This window comes from Aquarana catesbeiana, linkage group LG02 (genome assembly GCF_042186555.1).
Source record: "Aquarana catesbeiana isolate 2022-GZ linkage group LG02, ASM4218655v1, whole genome shotgun sequence".
NCBI classification, from domain to species: Eukaryota; Metazoa; Chordata; class Amphibia; order Anura; family Ranidae; genus Aquarana; species Aquarana catesbeiana.
This window is the reverse complement of record NC_133325.1, coordinates 141,971,020-141,990,189: the sequence shown is the minus strand read 5'-3', so window position 1 is coordinate 141,990,189 and position 19,170 is coordinate 141,971,020. Positions and strand designations below refer to the sequence as shown.

At 43.4% G+C, this 19,170-nt stretch overlaps 1 protein-coding gene across 3 annotated transcripts in view; it reads right to left on the bottom strand.

Annotated features, from left to right (window-relative positions):
- TNS2 (tensin 2) overlaps window positions 1–19,170 on the bottom strand; it is a 271,078-nt gene that overhangs the window by 112,138 nt on the left and 139,770 nt on the right. For all 3 annotated transcript variants that reach the window (XM_073613552.1, XM_073613554.1, XM_073613553.1), the window contains exon 3: window positions 2,145–2,182. In XM_073613552.1, coding sequence (XP_073469653.1) covers window positions 2,145–2,182 — 38 coding nt within the window. The remainder of the gene's footprint in view (window positions 1–2,144; window positions 2,183–19,170) is intronic.

Sequence of the window (19,170 nt, the reverse complement as noted above, 5' to 3'; positions counted from 1 at the left end):
AAGACACAAAAGAGCTTTATCCACATATGAAGCCTCTCTAATAGCAGGTGTTCACCTTCACAGGTCTTTGGTCTATATTTAGCTGAGAACCCTCCACCCATGAAATGGACAGAGGGCCTATTCATAATGACCCTGTAAAATTATGACTGACGTCCAAGGGACTAAAAAGACTTCATAGTTCTAAGCACACATAGTACAGGGATGTTTCAAATAGCCATGTGTGTATAATGAGACCCAAACCATAAGTTAGGCTTTAAATCCCCCACCCCATATGCTGTAATTAGGATAACTCTGAAGACGATGGTCAGGTACCACAGCCAGCATAAATTGGGGAGCCCGGGGTGCATGTGGTCCTCTTATTTCCTCCTTCTGGACCTTGGTTAGTTTATTGATGTTAAATTATATATAAAGCCAAAACAGATTTAGTTCTAGATACTGTGGGGAAGGGTTGGAACTCCTGCCCTGTTTTTCTTGCTGTGTCCCCACTGTGGAGAATCAAAAACCAATATATCCCTCGCGCGCATTGAGGTACAGTCAGTGTAAAACATAGAACTCCAAAGTCCGCAATAAAGATGTGCCAAGATAAATGCAGCTGTCCCTTGAAACTGTCCAACAAGGGCTTCCAAGCAATCTGTACCAAAAACACATGGCTACCTTTCTCAAATGTCATCTCAATGTTTCTCATTTGAGAAACTAGGCTATGCTGCCGAAACACCTCAAGTGATCGGGCAATTTGCATGCTCTTCTGATTCCCTCCACTACAGGGAGACCATCCTAGGCCTTCCTCACCTGAATTTGGCGCTTGTCTCTTGTTGGCTGCCGGAGTGATCCTAGGCGGGGGCAGTGAACTGTGTGTCTCTATCTCCCTGGACTACTATCTCTTTCGGATCATCTGCAGGTGAGGCTGGCAGGTTGTTACAGTTCCCCCACTGGGTTCTGATAGTGACAGCTAGATCTCACACTGCACATCGGTATCTCCTGCCGATGCTTGGGTGAAGTCATCTATAGATGGGTTGCCATAGATCCAGAGTTTGTGGTGGACATATTCAGGATGCATTTTCTGTTTGAACCATATGAATGCAATCTTATTGTGTGTGTTTATGTCTGCTTGATTAAAGGTTTATTGTGCTAGGTTGTGCTTCCTTCTCCTTTGTGCCACTGTGGATAATCACCTTTTTTATTTGTCTTAATGATCATTGTTACTGGGGCAGTAAGTAAGGGTAAATAAAACAGAACTTAACTGATGTATGCTGGGTGGGCTTATGCCCTACTGTGCAGGTGTAAATATGTCACACTTACCAACTAGAGTGCTTTCTCAATCAGTGTGATTTCTGCGATGTCCCTCTATGGTTTAGATGCTGCTGAAATCTTCTGCCAGCCTTTTTCAGGTCTGATGTCTCCCGTGTCACTATTAAGCCACCACCGATGATGCTACTCCTAAGCACATGCACAGGAGTTACATCGTTCCCAGTACTTGACCTCATTCCTGGTATTTTACAGATCCCAGGAATAAGCCAAGGCATACACTACCCTGCGAATGCACTGCAGCCAGTGACCACTAAATAAAAAAAACAGCTAGAACCAAGAAGAAGCAGTTTTTTGGGCAGAAAGACTTTGCATGTCTGTTCTGCCAAAAAAAACGAATCTCTACTTTCTAGCATTTTTTTTTATTTTTTTAGCTTAGTTCCACTTTAAGTTTGTCATTGGAACAGATGATGATGGGAAATCTACTAGAGAGGACACTGGTTTCAGAGAAAACTGTCTACGAGGGGATTTTTTTTCTCATTTTGTAGAGATTTACTTAAACTTCCTGCTGTGTTTCTAGAATAGGTGGTGAATGGAATCTCCCGCAAAGACACACAAAAATGGCAGGTGTTTTACCTATTCCCTACTCTACGCAAACTGACACATAGGGTCATATTTTCCAGTTGGCAGAAAGTAGGAATTATATGGGCCCTGAACAATCGGGCTGTAAATAACACTGAATGCACCCTAATGGGAGTATAAAGTAAACTTGTCAGACAAAAAACAAATGCTCAGCCAATCCACAAATCTGGCAAGTACTGGCCTACATTGATGGATAACCAAAGAGAAATGCACATTATATATGACAGACAGGGAAGTGACTTGGATGTTGGTCTCACCTTTCCTTCACATTTTTTATGACTTATAATCTTGCATACTGAAATACAAAAGAAACATACAGGATATTAGATAAGGCGCACAGAACATTCAAAATGCATTGCCAATCACCAACACACAACTCTGATGCCTGCTGTGACAAGTCCTCTCTCCAACTGCTGTCTGCAAAGAGCCTCACCAAACCAGCACTGTTGCCACCATTTTCAGTAGAATGGGTACAAAAAACAGCAAATCTGTCATACAGAAAAACTGCAACAACAACATAGGTTTGTGGAAGTGAAGTGGGAGTGAGACACTTCATGATGCCTTCTATTCATGGCTACCCTTCTACACAAGACGCAGTGCAAGTTGGCTTTGAGCAGTAATGGTCAACCCAACATACAGTGTATGGCTGTGCATGTTAAGTGAACAGGCTATCATGTGGGGATCTTATTGTTTAGTTCTGAATGATCAGATTAGTAAGACTTGCAATATTACTTCTCCTTTAATGTCAGACTTGGAGAGCTCCAGCAAGCAGACGTAAAGTCCCATGGGTGGGTGACTGCACAAATGTTTGTAATGAACTGTTTGTCTTTTCAAAACTGCTACATACTGTATGTGATATGTGCTGGAGATCCCCTATTCTGAAATAAACAATTGCAATTGATCCAGACATAGCATGAACAAAAAAAGTATTTGAATCTACAAAATGAGTTTATGTTAGCCACCGCAGGAAGTACTTGGTTATAAAATAAAGTTAGGAAAGCCTACACCATGGGCACCCTTTGTATCATCATCCATCCAGTCAATTTTCAATAGCACAGTCAGGAACCTAAAAATCACTTATTCTGCTCTACCCTGACCATGGGGCTTCCATGCCTTAAATACTCAGGCAAATAAAGAATATTTTGAATAATTAAGACCTCTCATATATGAGCAGGTCTGATTCAGCTCCACCCTCATAATGCATTAGAAACCTCTTGTATCTTGCTCTATTTAAAGGGTATCTAAACAAAACAAAACAAAAAAATGTTAGCATATCAGTCCTCAAATGAAGTATCTGCATTCTTTTTATCTTTATTTTCACCTTGTAATCACTTCCTGTCCCTGGGTGGCTACGATCGCTTCTCCAGTGTATCTATGGAGGTAACCATGGTTGCCACCCAGGATGGACTTCAAACATGTCTGCTTTTGTTCATCTCCATCACATGAGAGGTGATGGGTTTAGTTGTTTACAGAAGGAAAAGAAGTTTTTTTTCTACCAGTGCAGGCAGTTACAAGGATACTGCATTTCTAGCAAGATCAACATGTATTTTCTGTATTTGCTAAATAAGTTCTGAAAAATGAAAACGAATGCAGCCACCGCATCTAAGGACTGGTAGGCTGCAATGTATTAGATGTTTGATCTTGGGGCAAGCAAACTGTGCTTATAATAGGCATGATGAAGAGAAGGTATTGAATGACACATATGATGTTCTACCACTGGAAGAAAAGATGACAGAAGTTTTCATTTGCAGAATTTAGGAACTTCAGAAGGTCATCACTGAACATTGTCTGTTTTTGTCTTTTTTGGGTATTAGAAAGGGCAGATACCACATCAAAATGGTTACTTACACATGTTGCATTCAAAAATGCATGTGTCCTCATAATACACATGACGACATAACAACATTGGTTTTATTTTTATCTACCTGAATTTTAACTTTAAACTGTAATTCCAGCTTAACACTAGCTACTCTTAAAACTATCACTTACGAGTGGCGTTCGGAATTCTTTGACATTTCAAATGGGACGAGACAGGGGTGCCCCCTGTCCCCACTAATTTTCATTCTGACCCTCGAGCCGTTCATGTGTAGCATCCGAAGGAACCCCAATATAACGGGAATTGCAAAGCCCACTGGTCATCATAAAATCGCGGCCTTCGCCGACGACCTGATCTTTTTTGTCTCCAACCCACAGATCACTCTGCCCAACATTTTGTCAGCTCTTCGGTTATATGGGGAAACATCAAACTTCAAAGTCAACTGTGCCAAGTCCGCGGTGTTGAATATCACATTACCAGCTAAGGTAGCAACAAACATGAGCAAATCTTTCCCCTTTAGATGGGCGGAGAAATCTATCCGCTACCTGGGGGTGGACATCACCCCGGACTTGGCACACTTGTATACCAGCAACTTCGCACCCCTACTTCAGAGACTTAAGATAGATCTCCAGACGTGGCACAAACTTACCTTGACCTGGTTTGGACGTTGTAACGCCCTGAAAATGACGGCCCTACCCCGGATTTTATATATACTTCAAACATTACCGATCCAGTTACCAACTACCTTCTTTAAGCAAATTCAGTCTATCATCAGAGAGTTTATCTGGTCTCATAAATCCCCCAGAACAAAAATGCAAACACTGACTAAACCCAAAGAAAAGGGGGGCATTGGTCTCCCGGACATCTTTCGATATTACCAAGCGGTTCATTTGGCCAGGATCGCTGACTGGCACTGCAACAGAGACTCCAAACAATGGGTAGAAATGGAAATTGAAGACTCCTCTTTGCCCTTACTTCCATCCCCGTGGCTAATGTCAACTCCGCCGGCAGACATGAAATCACACCCGCTAATAGGTGCCACCCTACAGGTGGCGAGGAAAGTATTCCGTACCACAGACGTGTCACCGTTGCCCTCCCCCATGACTCCTATTATAGGTAACCCGGACTTCTCCCCCGGACTCACAAGTCGCAGATTGAGACAATTGGCGAGTTGTGAAAAACAGTCCCTGGGCGAGATTTGGCCCCAGGGAGAACTCCCAACCGCCTCCACCCTCTCCAGACTCATTGACCCTCCATTAGACAGTCTCAGTACTCTTCAACTTAGACACTACCTGAAGACCCTCCAGAAAATACCCTATGTCCCCCGTAGTCACACTCCTCTGGAATCTCTCTGCAAATCGGGGGAACCTATAAGACACACACTGTCATTCTTATACAGTATCCTTACGAGACAAGGGGAGGACTCAACTCTAGAGTTCCTCCTGAAATGGGAAAGGGACCTGGGGACTCAGCTCACCACCCAGCAAAGAGAGAGCATCTTGGTGTTGGCACACAAGTCATCGATTGCGAGTCATTACCAAGAAGCGGGATACAAAATCCTGACCAGGTGGTACAGAGTCCCATACGTGTTACACAAAATGAACCCGTCGCTGTCGGATAGGTGTTGGAGGTGTGACAGGGAAGCAGGAAGTATGCTTCACGTCTTTTGGTCGTGCCCACTCCTGAGACCCTTCTGGGAGGGGGTGACTTCAACAATCCAAAGTCTGACCTCGGTCGATCTCAGGGATAACCCGGCAGCATGCCTCCTACACCTGACCACGAGACCGATTCAAAAGTACAAGAAAACATTGACAATGCAACTCCTGAACGCAGCAAAAACATGCATTCCGGCGCTCTGGCGGAATCCCCTACCTCCGACCAGGGTCATGTGGTACTCAAAAGTTAACTGTATTTTACGTATGGAGGAACTGACGGCAACCCTACAAAACAAAGAGGAACAATTTATGGAAAAATGGAGACCCTGGAGATATTTTGTTGGCACCGACATATATCTACAGGACATAGCCCAGACACAATCCTTATCTACCTGAGAATAACCCCATGGACCCCACTGAAACAGATATCTGTACACATCCCTCTGGGGCGTGACAGGTGGGACCAAGTTGGGGGCGATGCCGCGACCATGCCTTTATATCCTTTTCTTTCTTGCCCCTTTCTCACCCCATTACACCTCCCCTCCCCTTCCTTCCCCGCTTTTCTCCCCACCTCCCACTCTTTTCTTTTCTGTAGTTTCTTTTGTTCTGACCGCTCACTAATCCAGCCGTGGTGACGGCGATAACAAATATAATGTGAAGATATTTTTTAAGGTGAGCAAGAAACACGCACCTGTATAGCAAAAGACATTTCTGTCTCTAAAGGTTTAAATATTATAATATATTTCAAAACTGTTCATAAACAGGTTAAGGTTTATGCAAGGAGGCCCATTTGTAGGCAACCTTGATATAATATGTTTGTAAAGGATATACTTTTGGCTGGAATACATGTATGCTACCATATTTGTTTGGTAAATAACTTGATCTTGGTCTACAGTTTTACTGTATATGGTTTAACAATAGGAATATATGGATTAAGTGACCTGCTGTAACCCGAACTGTATTTTTATGCCTTCTGTGTATCAAAATAAAGGAATTTAAAAAAAAAAACTATCACTTATGCTTACTAACCTGTGTAAGAAAAATGTATATACTTACCTATTTTCAGCCCGCTCGGGTCCAGCCCCCCTCCGATTTTGGGCGAGAGAAGGGAGTGCCGACAATGGATGAGATGTTGAAGTCTATGGGTGATGTCACAGTTCCAGGCTTTATAGCTCTTTTTTGCAGCACTTTCTCCTCCTCCCTGCAGTGCTGTTGGCTGTCACAGGAGATTACATGACTGGACAGGAGTGGCCTGAAAATAGGTATCTTTTTTATGCCCCTTTCACACAGGCTGGACTCTTAACGCTTAACTCCGGTTTTCTCAGTAGGGAATCTATCCGCTGATCCCCTGTTGAACAGAACAGAGTACAGCAGGCGGATGACAGGTCCATGTCCACTCACTTTATTCAGAGTGGGCACGGACACAGCCTGCTCTGCTCTATGGGCAGTGAGATGTAAATAGACCGACTGTCTGGTTACACTGCCCTTTGGTCCGATCTGCCTAAATGGAAGGGAACAGATCCCCTTCCATTGTTTTTGCCAGATTGGAGGTAGGCGGGTGTAAACGGACACAAGTACGTTTACATAAGCTACTCCATAGAGGAGAATGGAGGGTGCTGAAAAATGGACAGGTGGACCTCTTGTGTGAAAAGGGCCATACACAGGCTAGGGTCATTAGGGTTAAACAGGAATTCCACTTTAAGTTTGGAATTAAGGTTGTATGATATCTTAAGTGTCCCCACACACTCAGAGCGCTGCTTCCTGGAGTGGTCAATCAGCATGCCCAAGTATTATCATGTGGGGGCATGCCTAGACCTATGCAACCATTACCTTTCTGAAAGCTGATATGTTTGTAGGGTTTATGGGAGACTACAGTTGAGAACAAAGTAGGTGATACTATAAAGGTAGAAGCAGCAACTTTTAGTGGCCGCTGTACAGTTCTCGTATTACCATATCTGAAATGGAAATAGTATTTGTTTTCTTTAGTTCAGTATAAGAAAACTATAATTGAAGCCAGTCACAATAAGTTTACAATTGTCAACTGTTAGTACGAGAAAGTCAGTCAACAGGCTACAAATAATCCTGCTTTATCCAAAGCCTAGTATTAAGCCACCCTCAACTAGGCGTCCCAGCTAAATGCAGTTTAATGAGGATTCTGAAAGCTCCTCTTTTATAGCTTACAGGAAAAGTCATCAAATCACCACTGTGACTCACAGCTCTATGTGACATTCACTGTAATGTGAACTCCCTGGTCACATCATCGACCACTGAGGTTTTGCGTTCACTGACAACTTAATTGTGACCTCATGGGCCAAATTGTGAGCCAAAAAAGCTTCAAAGTCTTTCTATGACCTGCAGTTTAAGGGTTGACGCTGGGAAAGCTGATAATCCACAAGACCACATTGGGATATCAGATATTTTTTTGGCCAATCTTCTTTAGATTAGATAACAGATAATATTATTTATAGACATAATGCCTCGGGTCCATCAGTATTCAGCTAACAGTTGCCTTCATACATGTACATGACATGCTACTAAAAGGCATGGTTTGGTTTAACTCCTGGGAGTATACAGCACTCATGTATTCCGGGGGTATAGTGAAGAAACTGCAAAGTGATAGACTGCCATCATGGTATCTTTATTGTACAATAATGTCCCTATCTACCCTTACACTGGATGAAGCTAAGAAGGAAAGCATGCTACTTTGTAGTAGATATTGTAAAAAAAAAAAAAAAAAAAAAGAGGAAAAAAAATGCAACTAACTGAAACTAAGATTTTTTTTATGTTTTCTACTTTCAGCTTACCTGCTGGAAAAGCCCTTTATTGTGGTTGCAAATGTGGCAGCTTAAAAGCCACTGGCAACTGCAGTAGTGACAGAACCTGGCCTCGGAACCCCACTGATTTTCAGGCAGTGTTGCATCAATGTAGCCAAGCCTTGAGATTCTATAGAAAAATGCTGTATTTCCAAGACTAGGTGAACATGACCGTCACACTGGTAAAGCCAGATGTGCCTCACAAATCTGACCTGTGTAAGTTCACCTTATATTATTTTTTGTAAAGGTGAACTTACACTTTAAAGTATATTTCCACCTTTGTAGCCAAATTGGGATAACATCTACTTTATATTTGAAACATGTTCTCATTCACATAGCAAAAAGCATAAAAAAAATATTTCAAACTGCTGCTTACCTAATCACATGGTCTTTTCTGGCAGAGCCCACACTGAAAAATCCTACTTTAACTCGTTCATGCCAAAGCCTATTTCTGACATTTGTTGCTTACAAGTTAAAATCCTTATTTTTTGCTAGAAAATGACTTAGAACCCCCAAACATTAAATATATTTTTTCATCAGAGACCCTAGAAAATAAAATGGTGGTCGTTGCAATATTTAATTTTACACGGTATTTGCCCAGTAGTCTTTCAAATGCATTTTTTTGGGAAAAAAATACACTTTCATGAATAAAAAAAAAAAAAAAACGGTAAAGTTAGCCCAATTTTTTTTCATAATGTGAAAGATGATGTTACGCCGATTAAATAGATACCTATTATGTCATGCTTTGAAAATGCGCACACTCGTGGAATGGCGACAAACCACGGTACCTAAAAATTTCCATAGGCAATGCTTTAAAAAAATGTAACCGTTACCAGGTTAGAGTCACAGAGGAGGTCTTTTGCTAGAATTATTGCTCTCACTCTGACAATTGCAGCGATACCTCACATGTGATTTGAACACTGTTTACATTTGCAGGCGAGACTTACGTATCCGTTCTTTTTGCTGCGGGAGCACGCGGGGACAGGGGCACTTTAAAAAAATGTTTTTATTTTTTTTTTTACATTGTCCCTTTAAAAAAAATTCTGATCACTTTCATTGCTGTCACAAGGAATGTAAACATCCCTTGTGACCGTAATAGGTGGAGGGCAGACAGTCGAGCTGTGGAGCTAAGGATATGTCCAATAACGAAACGCGTAGGGTGGGACTTACGAACGTCTTGCGTCACCTCCAGTCAGACGAACACAGGCCATTTGTGACGAATCTTATCCTTTCATGCTTATATTTACCTTTTAAAATGTGAGTACGATCTTTGCTTATGTTAAAATAAAGCTTTCAAAATGGTTTTACACTATGGGCATTCCCTCTTTTTTATGGTGAACATATTTAAAGTCGTTAAACAACATTCAAAGCACGGACCGGAGATATCCAGGGCTGCTACACAGTGGCAGATACTGTGACCGCGTATACCCCTGCAGGGGTGAGGCTATCCATTGAGTGCAAGCACATTAGGAGCATGTTTAAGAAGCACCATCACCAGGCCAGTACCTGGATAAGAAGTTTTTTAAATGATATTGTCTTCCAATGAGGACTCATCCCTTTTGAGCCATATAAAAAGACTTCAAAAAACGAAATTATCTTTTCCAGCAAGCACTGTTTTTTTGGAGCACAAGTCACTTTGATATTCATTTTTTAAGCACAAGTCACTTTGTTAATTAATAGATGCTAAACTAGCACATATATTTTTGATCATTAAGCACTTTTTGCACTTTATCATTCATTAATGCAACGGTATGTGATATAGCATTGGGCATATATTTAATGAGATCCCGGCTTTCCACTTGCAAAATTAGCATTTTATATTTATGATTAATATTCATGGAGTGTAATCCACACCACCTTTGGTTAAAACCATACATAGGAACACATTCTAGGATTAATGAAACTATATTGGTAAGCAGCCGCCAGAGGCTGTAGCACAATTTAAAACTCACCGCAAACTGGGCTATAGAGGCTGTAACACATGCTGGGTCTTATATATCTTATTTTGTATTTTCCACTAATTTTATTAAGTTTTATTCATCCACATATTTTGGTTTGAACCAGCGTAATTGTCAACAAGACACCACAAACCTCTAGCACAACACTGTGATATATGTGCACACACAATGCTTAAGGCTCTTGCCATTTAGTACATATAATTTAAATTATTTAGCCTCCATACCTAGCCCAGGAGACCACACAAGGCAAAAAACAGTGGTTCACCATCAAAATTTACCCCACTAGAACAGTGCCATATCTACAACTGTTTTCTATACACAGGTGATGACAGGTACTCTTTATGGAGGGATCGGGGGTCTAAAAGACCCCAAAGCATTTCTTTGTACTTAAAAGTATTCAAATTGCCAAAATCTGCGATTCTGAATACTGTCATTTTTTTTTAATTGGCGCCATTGGCAGCCGAGTAAACCGGAAGTGACGTTGTGACGTCGTGACGTCGCTTCCAGGATTTTACATCGGACCCGATCAAAGCCGAATACGGTATTCAGTCAAATTCTCCAACCCGTCAAAAACTCCAACCATGTCACTTCCGGTTTATTTAAACCATCAGTAATTGGAGATTTTGACAAATTGCTGTTTGGACACAACACCAGCAACTGAATACAGTCCGGTGCATGATATTAATTTGACAGAACCCCCGGCTTTGTTTGGGTCTCAGCCTAGGAGGCACACTGGCTGGTGGCCTGGGTCTCTCCTGGTGGGATGGGAGGTCCGGTCAGAGAGGTGGCAGGAGGGGGGATATCCCCTCCCGCTCCTTTAGGATAACAGCCGTGCGGCTTTTAGCTGCATCGGTTGTTATCACCAAAAAGCCAACTGCTTGCACTAAAAAACAGTACCGGGGTGATGCCTGCAGCTGCAGGCATCACCCAGGTTTAACCCCTTCAAGCCATGAACGCAAATTTGCATGCGGTCGGCGTGAAGGGGTTAATCACTTTTTTGAGGAGTGAGCTGTGTTTGCCATAATTCACCCTGTTTGTACTGTATGTGCATCTCATTATCAGTTGGAAACTAGATTTAAACAATGTCCATCCCAACAAAGGGTAAAGAATTTGAAGGTGGCCTTCTGCATTGTATGTTAAAGTGAATGTAAACTGTTTATGAACTACCTCCCCCACCTATCTTCCGCGCCGATATTCCTTGTAACATTTGGCAGCCAGTACCGCTACTGAACACGATCATTTTAAAAGAGAAATATGTTTTTTTCCCGCCAAATTAATACTTACCTAGGTGGATACAGCATCGGTCCAGTGCTGCATCTGTCCCCCAGCACCTCTACACTGAGAACCGAGCGATGAAACATCGCCGATCGCTCAGTTCTCACAGCTCCATGATGAGAGGTGCAGATTGTCTGTCACAGCTTTCTGCTCTTCTCCCTCCTCGCTCATTGGAGCGCTGGGCTGTGGAGGGAGCACAGCGGCCGGCTCAGGCTCTCAGGGGCTCGTTGAGAGGCTGAGCCGGGTGTCGGTCCAGGCACCTGGCAGATCCAGACTCCATTGTGATGATGATGCGGTGCCTGGACTGACTTCTGTGACGTCAGCAGAGAGTGGTCTAGGCACCGCGTCATAACAACAATGGAGCCTGGATCCGTCAGGTGCCTGGACCGCTCAGCCTCTCAACAAGCCGGGAAATACTTCTCCTTTAAGTGAATGGGGTTGCACAAAGAACCAAATGCTGGACTCGTGGTTGTGGTTTGGCATTCCAAATCAAAAACCAGATTGGCTATCAAAAATTTTAAAAAAGCATTCAGGCTACAGTAGAATCGCCTCCTGAATGGCTTTCAGCCGCTCTTGTACCATTCTCTGAAAAGCCATACACCACAGATTAAATTTCAGAGACCAACACAGATGTACATAACCCCTTACTCTTAACTTGCTCAGAAATGCTTGCAGTGAGCCATGACACCAACTTTTAAGAAACATTGCATATGTAAAAAATATTTAAAATAAGAAAACTGTTTAGGTATGGTGTGTGAATGGAAACACATAAGACCCCCTTCATACTGGCGTGTTGCCTCATCTGCAATCCCAATGTGAAAGCCCGAGCCCTTTCACACTGCCAGCGCCCGAAAAACATTGGTAAAGCGCCGCTTAAGACCCCTTTCACACTGGGGCGTTTTTCGGGCACTGGCAGTGTGAAAGAGCTCGGGCCATCGGCGCACCCAGCCCCGTGGCAAAAACACGAAAGCGCTGCAAAGAAGCTGCTTGCAGGACTTTTTTTGACACGCTGCCAGCGCAGCACCCGAGTGTGAAAGCACTCGGGCTTTCACATTGGGATTGCAGATGAGGCTTCTTTCAGGCGCTTTACAGACGCTTTTTTTAACGCTAAAGCACCTGAAAAAACGCCCCAGTGTGAAAGGGGTCTTACAAACGTTTGGTAGAGTTTTCTAATTGGCTGAAAAAGTAGAAATACACTTTTATGCCCCGTACACATGATCGGACATTGATCGGACATTCCGACAACAAAATCCATGGATTTTTTCCGACGGATGTTGGCTCAAACTTGTCTTGCATACACACGGTCGCACAAAGTTGTTGGAATTTCCGATCGCCAAGAACGAGGTGACGTACACCACGTACGACGAGACTAGAAAAGGGCAGTTCTGAACCAAGCACGGCACCCTTTGGGCTCCTTTTGCTAATCTCGTGTTAGTAAAAGTTTGGTGAGAGACGCTTTGCGCTTTTTCAGACTCGTGGTTTTCAGATCATTTTCTGCTGTTCAGTTTGTGCTTGTGGGTTTGTATCTGCTCTTCAGTGCGTGCAGTGAGTTCGTATTTGATTATTCAGTGCGTTCTTGTCCGCTCGTTGCTGTTTTTCAGGTCGCTCTTCACAGGCCTTGCTGTTCAGTGCATTCTGTTACTTCGTTCTGAGCAGCCGACCGTTTTCTAGCCATGTTGCGTATACGTACTCCTCGTAGAGTTCGTGCTGTGCGGGGGCTTGGTGTTGGGGTCCTTACCTTGACACAAGTCCAGTCCATGAACAGGGTGGGGAGGAGTTCATGGACCAAGAATTGGTTGCTCCAGCGTGACCAGTTCTGTCACATGCCTTTGCTCCGTGATATCCATGAGAATAATCCTGATGATTTCAGGAACTTTCTCCAGATGACGGACCCCGTATTTCACCGTTTGTTGGCTTTACTGACCCCCTATATCAGCAGGCAGGATACCTGCATGAGGCAAGCCATCACTCCGGAGCAGGGGCTAGTCGCCACCCTGCAGTACTTGGCGACGGGGAGAAGCCCGCAGGACCTCAAGTTCTCCACAGGCACCTCCCCCCAGGCTCTGGGGATCATTATCCCGGAGATCTGTTCTGCCATCATCTAGGTCCTGCAGAAGGAGTATATTAAGGTAAGATTTATCCTTTAATATCACATTTTATTGTATATAATGTTTGTTAATATAGTGTATTTCTTTCCTCATTCCCTAATTACCATGATTGTAATATGCTGTGAATGTCCCCTTTGTCCGCATGCATGCTGGATTTTTCTTTAATTTTTTTTTTTTTGTCCTTCATACATATTTGCCTTCACTTACCTCCCCAGCATGCTCTCCTGGCCCTATATTCACCTCATGTAGTCACTTAACAGTGTATTTTGTCAGCTCCATAGTAGTGCTTTACCCTAAACACCCCCTAAAATGTGTAAAAATGTGATTTGTGCTTTAAATTTAGGCAGAGTGCCAGAGGCTTTTTTTTTGGGTGCCCAAATCATTTGGAACCCTCCCTCCCCCCAACTGCTAAGTCAGCTGATACCAATTCTCTATCTATCCTCAATCATCTATCTTCTGACTTTGCCAAACCCATACACACTATACCCATCTCTTTTGTGGTCAGATGTATGGATGAATTCCCCAAAGCATGTAGTGCAAGGACCTGCCTGAATACTTTCAAATGGTACTGTTTAAAGTTTTTGTATACTATTATTATCTTGATAGGTAATAGCAGAATATCCAAATGTGCTAAAATGTGTATTTATATACAAAGTATTATGACACTTCTTACCTGTCCAGTGGGCTGTCAATAGTGTAAGTAAGGAGGGGCTGGCCAAAGTAATACACATTATTTAGGCATTCATCTCTCAATGAAGTGGAGAGTTACCTGTCCAAGACATCTCCCCCCCTAAAATGTTAGAAATGGCCCATGGGGGGGGGGGGGGGTTGGGCTTGGGCAATCTGATAGGTGGACCTTATACCTTGGTCTTTCAAAACTCCCTAAAATAAATGTTATACTGATGTTGGCCAAGAATGTTTGTGACTAATTTGCTTTCCCTGTTTAGGTGCAAAATGATTAATTTTTTTTCTTGTTTGACTCCACAGTTTCTTTCCAACCCACAGGAATGGCAGACTGTGGCCTCCCACTTTGCCCAGCGGTGGGACTTTCCTAACTGCGGAGGGGCAATTGATGGGAAACACGTCCACATCGTCCCACCACCCAACTCGGGGTCATACTATTACAACTACAAGGGGTTCAATAGTATTGTGATGTTGGCGGTGGTGTCGGCTACTTATGAGTTCCTGTATGTGGACGTGGGGAAGAATGGCCGGATGTCCGATGGTGGAGTCATCGCCCAGACGGAGTTCTACAGGCGTCTCCAGAATGGCAGCTTGGACTTGCCACCTCCAGAAGACAATGTGGAAGGACTCCCATTCATCTTCGTTGCGGATGAAGCATTTGCGCTGGGGGACCATCTTATGCGGCCATTGCCTATGAGGACCCTCACCTCGGACCAGAGGGTTTTTAATTACCGGCTGGCCAGAGCCAGAAGGGTGGTGGAGAACACATTTGGAATCATGGCCAGCCGGTTCCGCCTATTTCTTACACCCATACACATGGTGGAGTACAAACTGAATCATATCATCCTGGCGTGCTGTGTTCTATACAACTTTTTAAGGCAAAATTCTGCCAACTATGCTGCCTCAGTTGGGCCTGAGGCCGGAATTCATAATGAACCAACCCTGACGGCGCTTGAAAGTGGCCGTCCTGGCTTGCCCCCCCCGAGTGCCCGTGAGGTCCGTCTTAGATACCTTGATTACTTTGCGGGTAGGGGGGCCATCAATATGCCAGACAATGTCTGAAACATTATTAAAATAAAAAAATCATTTTAACTACTAAAATCTTTGGTGACATTTACTGCTTGTATTTTCTTTAACTGACCCTGACAGAAATGTGGTGAGTCCTGAAAATGGCGTGATTGTGTAACATTACAAAGCACTGTTGTGTGTTATTTACTAAAGGCAAAGACACTTTGCACTACAAGTGCACTTGAAACTGCACTTGTAGTGCAAAGTGGATTTTCCCTTAGGAAATAACCCCCATTGTCACAGAAAACACCAATTTGAGCACAACAAAAGTTTTGGAGCGTTGAAAGAATAATCCAAACATTCTTCATTATCAATCTTTTTAATACCAGCACAATCACATGTGCATTTATAAAAGGTTTTTAAAACAAACCAACATGTTTGTTATATAACAATTTTTAGGGTCACATTACTAAAAGTAGAAATGTCCATTAAGGTAAAACAGGCATGTTTAAAACCAACAAGAAAGACACAAATCTTGTACTTACAAAGTTCAACTTTTCAAGAAATTGAAGGCAATATCAGACATGAGTATTTATAAACTGTGTTTGATATTGCGTTCGGATGGGGTGAAGTCACCCCTGGAAAAGCCAAATTTTGAAGATGCACATAAATTCCCAAAGGACGTGTTTTCTAGTAGCTTCATCCCAGCTACTTTATTATTGAGGAAGGGGTTGCACCCCCAAAACGCCTCCACTGATCTCCCGTGATGGCAGATAGCACATGTTGACACGCTGTGTGCATCTTCAAAATTTGGCTTTTCTCAAATATGTTAAAAAAATGTTAGAAATTTTTAGATCCCAAAAAGCACAAAAAAGGGAAGGGATTTGGAGGGGTTTTAAACTCTCCCTAAAACATCAATGATGTTCTTCATTTTTTGTTAAACATCATTGATGTTTTTCTGGATGTTTTCCAAGTCCCTATTACACCCCATGATCTCCCCGATCAGGATCTGTTCACTTTCAGAAGTGAAATAACCTGGATCCACAACATAACGATCACCTAAAAAGATAGAAACAAACACACACCATGTATTATAAATATGCCGGCATCCATCTCTTACCTGAGCCTGTGGTCGCAGACACTCACCTGTTGTGGTCACAATTTCCACCACATCTCCTTCCTCCTCCTCCTCCTCCTGTTGTCTTTGGTGGGTCTGTGGTCTCCTCAGATGAGGGGTGTCCTCCGAGCCTTTTCTCCCCTATGTAAAAAAAAAAAACGTATACTTAGCACCTTAGCACACAGATATTTGATGGCAGAAATAGGAATCTGAAACCTTGCTTGGAAATGGGGTACAATTCTCTCTTTTGGCAGAGTTCCAAGATGAAGAAATTTTTTTGGCCTTTGTCAAGCTTGAATACTTACCTGTTTTTTACAAGCTTCACAGATGGAGACACCCCTATAGTATCCACTGAAGCACCTGTGTGGGCCCCCCTAATAAAAAGGGTGTTCTTGTGTCCCACACTAGTGCTCCAGCGTCCAGATGTGAAAACTGCTGCTGAGTGTCCTCTCCTTACACAAAATGTAGTTTGCATTTAATTCTAGTTACAAACCCATCTACACCACAAAATTATTTTAAGAGAAGTAGGCCATAAAAAATGTATTTAAATGCATATGGCCAAAACAATGGTGTTTTCTAGGCCGAAAAACAATGTTTCATACGAACGAACAATGTGCCCATGAACATGAAAGTTGCCATTTTAAACTGTACAACAGTAAAGAGAAGCACATGGAGCAGCACGAACGTAATACAAAGAAAGAATAGGAACACAGGACAACTACTTACTTTTTGCAGCACTCTCCGGATCCTTCTGTACTGCTCGTGCTCCCCGATTTTGAGGTCCGACCACCGCTTCCTGAGCTGATTCTTGGATCGTCGTACCTCGAAATTCCGGTGCAGACTCTTGACTACTTTCGACATGATCTTGGCCTTTCTGACATTGGGGTTGGGGTAAGGTCCATACTTCCCGTCATAGTCGGCCTTCTTCAGGATGTCGACCATCTCCACCATCTCCACAAAGGACATATTTGATGCCTTAAATTGTCTCCTTCTGGATCCAGACGTTTCAGGCTCCGGGCTTTCCTCCTCCTCCTCCTCGTAGGTGTAATTATCAGACACCTGCTCTGTCTCCGCCATGTGCTCTTCCCCAATGCGATGAACGAGAAGGGGCGGGGAATAGACTAGAAAGAACGTCAGGGGCGGGCGGAGCTTCACGCATGCGCAGTGTCTATAAAGCGTAACACGCATGCGTAGTACGTACGATCTGTGAGCGGAGTTAGGAGTAACAGAGGCACCGATCGTGATAACGAAGGTAAGATTTAAAATTCGGTCTATACTGCTTCTAGATTGAGGCCTGTATTTGGACAAGTTTAGAAGACTTTAGGCTGACATTCTGGTTTGTCTTGTGTTGTGTCTTGCAGTTAAAATGGATATCTTGAAGGATCATGACTTTATGCCAATCTTCATAGATATGGTCAGGGAGCTGCCCTGTCTGTGGCAGGTAAACCACCCTGATTATGAGAACCAAACAAAGAGGAAGGCAACGCTGGATAATTTTCTGCAATTTGTGAAGTCGGTGATCCCCACGGCAGACATCACCTATTTGAAGATCCTAATTGGTGGCCCGAGGAGCACTTATCTAAGGGAGCACAAGAAGGTCCAGGATTCCCAGAGATCAGCTGCTGCAGATGACATTTATGTCCCCAAGCTGTGGTACTATGACAGGCTGCATTTTCTGGCAGGTTAGACTGAACCCAGGCCAGCACTCTCCACTCTATCTTCCACGCTTCCTTCCACCTCAGCTGAGGCTTCAGACGCCCAACCTGGGCCTTCCAGGCAGCAACATGTGAAGGAGCCCAGCTTGAGCCAGGTATAGCATTCTTCTAAATATTTCTGGTTGTCCAATCAATAATGTTAAATAGATGTTAGTTTGGAGTACTAATTTGGGATTGTGATTGATGAATCAAAAACTAAAACCATGTCCCTTTTTCATACACAGGGAAGTCTCAGCCAGGAGGTGGCCAGGCCAAGCAGGCTGCCCGATACCCAGGTCCCTACCCTACGCCTTCAAAGACAAAGTGGCAGGAAGAGGAGTAACCTGGAGGAGGCTGCCATAGGCCTATTTTGGAAGGCTACTCAGGCCCTCAGAACACCCCACAGTGTGGAGGAGGACTTTGCTGCCATAACTGCATGCAAAATGATGCAGGTGGAGGAGGGCCAACGACTCCTATGTGAGTTTTTAATTTTGGAAGCTCTAAATAAGGGGCTGAGGGGCCAAATCACATGTGCAACCCACATTTGTCACCTCACCCATAGTCCTCCTCCTCCTCCAGGTCCTCCTCCTCCTCCTCCTCTTCCTCCTCCTCCAGGTCCTACTCCTCCTCCTGCCACACCTCTAACACCAGAGCCACAGCCGGGAAGGAAGCGTGGAAGGAAGACCAGAGAGTGATGACCTGGGTTCAGTCTGGTCTGGCAAAATATGCAGCCTCTTGTAGTACCACTGCCTGGGGACATACATGTCATCTGCTGCTTTCATAATCTCTTGGTCTTCTGGACCAGACTGCACTCCCTTAGATATGGACTCCTCAGGCCACCAATTTTGATGTAAAATAATTGATGTGTGCCCTGGGGGTCAAAGGCTTCGCCAATTTATGATGTTTATCCAGCGTTGCCTCCCTCTTTGTTTGGTTCTGAGCCCTTAATAAAGGAATTTTTGTTTCAATTATAATTGCCTATGTGTGTTTTCCTTCAAAAAGGACAGTTTGTTTGGGAGGATTCAGGTACGTTTCAAAAATACAATGTGAAATTAACAAGGGACACCAACACCAAGCAATCTCCTTGAGATTAAAAAATACAAGATAATAATGGTGTTGTGGTAACTTGACACACAAAACACACACCAAAATATT